Source organism: Myotis daubentonii, chromosome 9 (assembly GCF_963259705.1).
Source record: "Myotis daubentonii chromosome 9, mMyoDau2.1, whole genome shotgun sequence".
NCBI classification, from domain to species: Eukaryota; Metazoa; Chordata; class Mammalia; order Chiroptera; family Vespertilionidae; genus Myotis; species Myotis daubentonii.
In genome coordinates this window covers 17152807-17161133 of record NC_081848.1, presented here as the reverse complement: position 1 = coordinate 17161133, position 8327 = coordinate 17152807, and the positions used below count along the sequence as shown (strand labels likewise).

The 8327-nt window shown below is 39.0% G+C and overlaps 1 protein-coding gene across 1 annotated transcript; it reads left to right on the top strand.

Moving 5' to 3' along the window:
- The first annotated feature begins 3179 nt into the window (after positions 1-3179).
- Positions 3180-4898, top strand: BTG4 (BTG anti-proliferation factor 4). Its single transcript, XM_059710959.1, has 3 exons — positions 3180-3352; positions 3925-4062; positions 4634-4898. Exons 1-3 carry the CDS (start codon positions 3180-3182, stop codon positions 4896-4898), a joined length of 576 nt encoding a protein of 191 aa, XP_059566942.1.
- Positions 4899-8327: the final 3429 nt, after the last annotated feature.

Genomic DNA, 8327 nt, shown 5'->3' with positions numbered 1-8327 from the left:
GAAAAGAAAAAAATCACAGACTCATATTAATATTGCCATTTTGAATTTAACATTATAAGATTTTTTATCTCCTTTACATTAAAATTTTAGTTATAACAACATTAAATATTTGTATTCCCCTATTCTCTTCCCATATATGTTTGAAAACAGTAATACTGCTATTACTGCAAACAATTAGGCTACAAAATAACTTTAAAAATATATCCTTGCAGCTCTCTAGAATATATTCCGATGTGTTTTAGAGTCACTAGATTTTGTGAGCACACTCTGCTTGATTTGTATCCTCTACAACCTTTTAATTCATTATTTGTAGCAGGACACATTCTTGTCAAATTTGCAGATAACAGGTAGCCCAAAAGATAAGAGAATGTATTAGAAGACAAAAATCAGGGTCACAAATCTCCATTCTTTATAGTGATGGCCTAAGTTTTATACAATGAAATATGATAAGTATAGCTGCAATTATGTAGTTGTTTTATATTCACTTAATAAAAAATAGAAAATTATATTAAAATAAGTACAAACTTAAATTTATTAATAAGAAAGGCTACCACTTTTTGAGTACATATTAGATGCCAGGCACTCTGCTAAATGCTTCATATAATTTTTAAATTTAAACTTGACAAGAACCTCATAAGGCAATCGCAGTAGTATGACATTTGTACTACGACAGCAGTAATAGCTAACATTTACAGAGCATTTCTTCCGTACCAGCTGCTGTTTTACACTTAATTCTTACAACAAGCCTTCAAATTGGGTACTATTATTATTACCTTTATATAGATTAGGAAATCGAGGCACCGAGAAGTTCAGTAACTTGCCAAGTTCAGACAGGAAATGGAGCTAGGGTCCAAATCTGGCAGTCGGCTTCCAAGGCCATGCTATTCTTCCTCCTTTTACCGATGGGACTGAAGATTCGAGAGGTTGAGAAACTTCCCCGAGTCTCTAGTAAGCTAAGGCCTGGGATTCAATCCCACGGCGCTTGATTTTACAACAGATTTCTTAACTGCTCTGCTGTACTGCCTTCCTGTAAAACTACTAAGTAACTAGTTGTTAGATCAGGTGCTTAAACAATATTGGTGGTAATCTTGATAGCAACCCTAGGAGGTTGCTGTTTCACAGACCTCCTCCTTCTGAAAGTTCAGGAGGTTAACAAGTTGCTCAAGCTTACAGATAGCGAGTAGTAAAGTTGCCGTTCACACCAGGTCTGCCTCCGAAGCAGGCAGAACATTCTGCACTGCGCAAGAAGATAACGATGATAAGATGAAAAGAGGACTTGCAGGTTCAATGTGAGGCAGTGGTCTGATGCTCCTGCCACCAGGTAAGTGCTACCCGAAGCTGCGCTGTAGAAATACAGTGTTCAGAGCAAGGGAGGCGACAGTCCCACTTGGTCCGGCGGAGATGGGGCCCACCTGGAGCGCTGTGCGCGCGTGGGCCCCACACTCCGAGGGTCACGGGCTCACCTGAAGCCCAGCCGAGGGGAGCGCCCAGTGGGGAAGGCGCTGAGTAACATGTCTCAGGGAAGAACTGTTAAAACTCTGAGAGTAGTCTCCGCGCAGGCTGAATAGCTAGTATTTAAAGGGTCCTCACGTGGTGGAGGACGGGACACGCTCCAGAGCAGTGGTTCTCAACCTTGGAATCACCTGGGAATCTTTTCAAAATCCTGATTTCTGGGCCTCATCCTCCGGAAATTCTGTTTCTTTGTTATGGGGTGAGGCCACAACATTAGTAACAAAGAAACAGAATTTCCGGAGGATGAGGCCCAGAAATCAGGATTTGAAAAAAGATTCCCAGGTGATTCTAATGTGCAGCCAAGGCTGAGAACCACTGCTCCAGAGGGAAGAATGAAGCTGCATAGACAGAGAATCAGAGAAGTGGATTTGGCTCCTCACAGGGAGGGAGGCCCACCTGGTGTTTGGAGCTGTTTAGAAAGAATATGGGCTTCCTTGTCAGAGTGAAATCATTTTCACTGATCAGAACCTGGATGAGCTCTTATGGTGGGTGTGTAAAGACGTATACGTCAGGTGCGGTGGTTCTGACATTTTAGTGGTATAAGGCCCACCTGGGGGAACTTGTTAACTAGCAGTGATTTCCAGGCCTCACTTTTGGAAGTATTGACTCAGTAGATCCCGCCGAAGGTCCAAGACTCTCTGCCTTTTTAACAAGCAGCCGGGTGGATCCAAACCAGGTGGTCAGGGCCCACACTTTGAGAACTAGTGAGGCTGATAAACTCTGAAATCTCTTCCACTTATTTCGCAAATAAACATTTCAGTAACTAATGTCTGTAGTCAACATATGGACTGTGCAGAGAAAGTTGTAAGTTCTATGAAAGATTCAAGACAAAATTCTTTAATATGGTGACAGTTACAATTAGAAGTGAACTTATTTGGAATGTAGGATATTAGAATATGGAAGGAGAAGGCTTGATTCTCAATTTGTCAGATAAGACTTAAAAAGTGCAATGGAAGTTACAAATGCAGTTTGAAAATCTTTAAACAGAGAACCCTGTCGACATAGACAAGGAGCAATTTCATGGGGTTTGCGAAAAAAGCTGAGCATCCTGAATGACAGCACCTGTGTCAGGCTAAACACCCATACCAGGCTTTGGGGCCCGGCTACTATAAATTTCTGCCTGAAAACTAACAAAACATGTGTGAGTGAGAGTTGGAAACTAAAAGCATAGTTGGTCTTCTGACTCTGGCCCACTTTGTGTTGGGGCTGAAGATTTTTTGCTGGTAAGTACAATATTTTTTTATTAATATTAACTTTTATTTAAAGCATGCAACCTGAGAGCCACATTTTAAAATGTTTTTGCTCTCTATAAATATGTTTTTTAAAAGTGGGGCTTGGTGTAATTACTGTCCAACATAAAGACTTTTTCTTTTACTTATGTTGCATAATGAAGTTTTATTTGTTTCTTAGGTGTATTAAAGTTTAAAAAAGATATTTTTCCTTTGAAATTTGTTAAAAACTGGCTAGTTGAAGAGGTGGTATTTTTGATAGTACTCATGTGCTTATTTAGTTATTAAAAACTAGCAAATAATTTCTAATTAAAATGTAAGGTGTATACAATTTCCAAAGAGTGAGTACATGTTGGTAAGTGAGGCTCGTGGTTCTATTTCATTCATTCTTGCTTCCTTTTAATGGTTGCAGACCTCATAGATTTTTCTCCTTGAATCATGAGAGATGAAATTGCGACAGCAGTTTTCTTTGTCACAAGATTGGTGAAAAAGCATGATAAACTGAGTAAACAGCAAATAGACAACTTTTCAGAAAAGCTGATGACTATCTTGTTTAAAACATACAGAGGCCACTGGCACTCTGAGTGCCCGTCTAAAGGGCAAGCCTTCAGGTGAGAGCTGGTGCGGGGTGTGGGGAAGCGGGGGGGGGGGGGGGGGGGTGGGAACAGGCACTGGCAGTGATTTTGTTGGCAGCCTGTGAGGAATGCAAGTTGTATGGACTGAATGTGGGCTTGCTTGAAAGAAAGAGATACTTAGTGACAGTGCAGTTGAATATTCTTAGCACAAACCCCCTTATGTGAGGTGGATGGAGCAATTTCTAACTGGTGTTAACGATGAAAGATATGCAGTGAACGCTTCATGAATGAATTGTGTGACTCAGTGATGCAACTCACATTCTGAGTTGCTGTGAGAAAAGCTAAGGTTTCACTCTTATTTGTAAAACTGGAGGGTGGGGAGGGAGTGGGGGAAGCAGGGGTGAGGTGGGAGCTTTGTGTATTGCAGCAGAAGCCTAGAACCATATTTCTTCTAAATCCTAACTAAAACAGAGTGCGGTGGGTCTCACAATGCCTGCTGTGCCCTTGGAGTGGCTGGCAATGGTGACATTCATGTCTGATAGTTTCTATGATTCTCCTGCTAAAGCACCTGTCCGCATGCCTTTGTTTCCCTTCCCTTGCTTTTTAAGGTGTATCCGGATAAATAATAATCAGAATAAAGATCCCATTCTACAGAGGGCTTGTGCTGAAAGTAATGTGAATTTTTCTCACCTGGGACTTCCAAAGGAGATGACCATATGGGTAGATCCCTTTGAAGTTTGCTGCAGGTGAGTAACCTCATTGGAAGTAAGAGTCTGCGTTCCCTCTGACAGGTGGAAACCTTAGGTTAGTTAGTCAGTTCTGTACACGTTTGTGAAAGATGGTGCCCTGGCTTAACAGCAAGGGCAATGGTTGGTTAAGGTTTTAGTTGCAAACTTTATTAGACAACGCAGACTTCCAGGAGAAGTGGGAAGCACAACGATTTTGCATAATATTTGAAATTTGATTTTAATTTCTGCCAATAGTAGATTATGTCTAAGTCCTACAGGCAGTATCAAGGGGGAAGAGGAGTTATCTACCATGGGGCAATTCAGGCCATCAGTTCAATCAAAAGAAATGAGTCTTTGTCTTTTTCTGAGCAGTTAACCAAGATAGGCTTAAGGAACACCCCCACCAATTACAACAGTGCAGTAGCTGAAGGTCATAACGTCTCTCAACTTGCTTTGCTGTCAAGTCATTTCAATTTGTTTTTCAAAATAACTCTTTTTGTAAGTTAGTGAGTTGTCTCCAGAAGAAATTAGAGATGAGCTGTGAGACGTTGAATCCCAAACAAATACTTTATTTTCTTTTCCTACTTAGGTATGGTGAGAAAAATCACCCGTTTACAGTTGCTTCTTTCAAAGGCAGATGGGAGGAATGGGAGCTCTCCCGACAAGTCCTGGATGCTGTCAGTAAAGCCTCACTAGACTACTCCTCGGGCACTTCCTCCGATGAAGAAAGTTGTAGCAGAGAGCCCCGGAAAATTCCTAAAGTCAGCAATCCGAGGAGTGTTTATCAGGTAAAGTGTGCTCCAGGTCTCCTGGCTACTTTTATTCCTATTCTGATTCTAAAAAGAATATGCTGACTGTAAAAGCAAAGAAACAACAATTGGAAAACCTGGAAAAAACCCAAACTCCAAAGTTTAAAATCGCAATATTAATATTCTGGCAAAACGTTTTTCTGTGTTTTGTTTTTTCCTTCTATATGTAGCTCCTCTACTTGGCTGAATGATCAGGATCTATACTCTCATCTGCAGTCCCATTTTTCCGTATAGTATTTGGACATAAACTTCCTTTCACCTAAATTTCTTCAGAATTAAATATTAAAATTAGTGGCCTTTCTTATTTTTTTATTTTTATTTTTAAATTTTTTTTTTACCACAACCCATAGAAAGACACGCATAGCTATATGTTAGAAATGGTTTTCATGAAACACTACATACCCTTAATAGGTACAATGATTCCAACACTTTGAATTAAATTAAATTGATTTCAACCATCTAAATTGATTTCATGACTCACTAATGGTGGCAACCCACAGTTTGAAAAACACTGATCTAGGGAGATCTGTGTTGACACTTTGTATGTGTATACTTGTATGTTTCCTTAAAATGATCACTTATGGCTCTAGCTGGTTTGGCTCAGTGGATAGAGCATCGACCTGCAGACTCAAGGGTCCCGGGTTTGATTCCAGTCAATGGCACATGCCAGGGTTGTGGGCTCGATCCCCAGTGGAGGGCACACAGGGGGCAGCCAATCAATGATTCTCTTTCATCATTGATGTTTCTATCTCTCTCTCCCTCCCCCTTCCTCTCTGAAATTAATAAAAAAAATTAAAAAAATAAAATAAAATGATCACTTATGTATTCACATGTTAAAGTAATTTAAATACTTAAAATTTTAATATTCATTTGCTTTTCTAGTAATTTACTCAGTTAATCTAGATACCTGCCAATAATAAATTATTTCCACATTGTTATATAAAAAAAGCTGATAACTTATACAGAAAGATGTCTGAATTTTAAATTATTTCTGGAGATTTGATTCTCAGACATGGAATTACTAGGTCCATACATTTTAATAAATGTATGGACATTTTACTCATTCTCAATGTACAGCCAAAGTACCTTTTAGAAAATTATATTTATTTGTAGTCTAACCAGCTTTATGTGAAAGTGTTTACCATTTTTTCTAAAATTGAGTATTCTCACTTAAAAATAGTTTTGATAACAATACTATTACAGATATTATTAAAGTTTAAAAATTAAAAACCTCCATATCCCCAAATGTTTTAGGTATTTACTATCTTAATGAATTTCCTCTTTTTTATCCACTTATCATTTAAGTTCTGAATGTATTAGTATAGGCTCTTCAAACTCTAAGAGTATTTTAACGTGTCATTTTACTGGAAAATATTACTTCTCCAGCTTGTTTAGTTTTCTAAACTATATAGATAGTTTGTACATAGTTCTATGTATATAAAAGTTTAAAATTATATAATGAAATATTTGCCCTTAATTCTATTTTTTAAATTAATTAATTTATTGTCTAAAGTTTTACATATGTCTCATTTTCCCCACTTGACCCCCCACCCCAGCCATTCCCACCCCAGGCAAGCCCCCACCGCCCCAGTGTCTGTGTGCATCGGTTATGCTAATATGTATGCATACAAGTCCTTTGGTTGCTCTCTAACCACCCCCGCCCCCCGCCATTTGTCTCTGGATCTATTCTTGTTCATCAAATTATGTTGATCATTATATCCCACATATGAGTGAGATCATGTGATATTTATCTTTCTCTGACTGGCTTATTTTGCTTAGCATAATGCTCTCCAGTTCCATCCATGCTGTTGCAAATGGTGAAAGTTCCTTCTTTTTTATATTGGTGTAGTGTTCCATTGTGTAGATGTACCACTGCTTTTTAATCCACTCATCTGCTGATGGGCACTTAGGTTGTTTCCAAATCTTAGCTATTGTAAATTGTGCTGCTATGAACATAGGGTGCATATATCCTTTCTGATTGGTATTTCTGGTTTATTGGGATATAGTCCTAGAAGTGGGATTACTGGGTTAAATGGGAATTCCATTTTTAACTTTTTGAGGAAACTCCATACTGTCTTCCACTGTGGCTGCACCAGTCTGCATTCCCACCCGCAGTGCACGAGGGTTCCTTTTTCTCCACATCCTCTCCAGCACTTGTCATTTGTTGATTTGTTGACGATAGCCATTCTGACAGGTGTGAGATGATAACTCATTGTTGCTTTGATTTGCATCTCTCGGATGATTAGTGACTTTGAGCATGTTTTCACGTGTCTCTTGGCTTTCTGAATGTCCTCTTTCAAAAAGTGTCTATCTAGATCCTTTGCCCATTTTTTGATTGGATTGTTCATCTTCCTTTTGTTAAATAAGTTCCGTGTAAATGTTGGAGATTAAACCCTTATCGGTGATATCATTGGCAAATATGTTCTCCCTGCAGTGGGCTTTCTTGTTGTTTTGTTGATGGTTTCTTTTGCTGTGCAGAAGCTTTTTATTTTGATGTAGTCCCATTTGTTTATTTTCTCCTTAGTCTCTCTTTACCTGGTTTTGGAATTAGGGTAATGCTGGCTTCATAGAAAGAGCTTGGAAGTGTGCCTTCCTCTTGAATTTTTTGAAATAGTCTGAGGAGGATAGGTTTTAGTTCTTCTTTGGATGCTTGATAGAACTCCCCTGTAAAGCCATTCCCGACCAGGGCTTTTGTTTGCTGGAAGATTTTTGATCACTGCTTCAATTTCTTCAGTAGTTATCGGCCTATTCAGGTTTTTTGATTCTTCCTGATTGAGATCTAATTCTATTTTTATGCTTAGAAAGGCCATCTTCCATTTAGGGACCAGCCATATTCTTCTAGACAATATCATTTCAGAGTATAGTCTACAAAACATCTGTACTGGTCACGTGAGTTTAAAATGGATATTTCTCGACCTCCACTCAAAGGTCATGATTAGACAGTTTTGGGTCCCACCAGTGGGGTGGGGTGAGGTAGGGGCGAACGTACAAATATATAGACATTTGCATAAATGTGTTTTTAAAAATTTTATTTAAATTAAAACATTTTTATTTAAAGGTATGAAATTGACTTGCTTTATACCCTTGAAAATGCTAGCCAATTTTCCAAATATGATTATCCACTTCTCTTCATTTGAACTTCCTATGCTTTTGAAACATTTAACTTCTGAGTTATAGGTTTTATTTAACCCTTAAAGCTAGCTTCTTAGTTTAAAAAAGATCTTTATGCACCTTTTTATCAGTTTTTTCTTCTTTTTTCCAGGTTGAAAACCTGAAACGGCCCTTTCAAACTTGGTTCCAAATCCCCCCCAAAAAGAACGTATTGGATGGCGGTCTGGGCCACCTGAAAAATGCTTATCACGCGCTGCATAGGAACCGCAGGAGCCATAAGCCTGCGGCTGTGTGCCTGGTGGACAGGTACCACTGGGTCAACACCAACCCGTAAGGCAGTGGCTGCGGGCTCAGTGTCATGGC

What these genes read in the sequence shown, in the direction of transcription:
- BTG4 (XM_059710959.1), top strand. Translation starts at nt 3,180, where the DNA reads ATGAGAGATGAAATTGCGACAGCAGTTTTCTTTGTCACAAGATTGGTG. An exon ending in TCTAAAGGGCAAGCCTTCAG is followed by an intron (nt 3,353 to 3,924) that starts GTGAGAGCTGGT and finishes TTGCTTTTTAAG; the next exon opens with GTGTATCCGGATAAATAATA. An exon ending in CCCTTTGAAGTTTGCTGCAG is followed by an intron (nt 4,063 to 4,633) that starts GTGAGTAACCTC and finishes TTTCCTACTTAG; the next exon opens with GTATGGTGAGAAAAATCACC.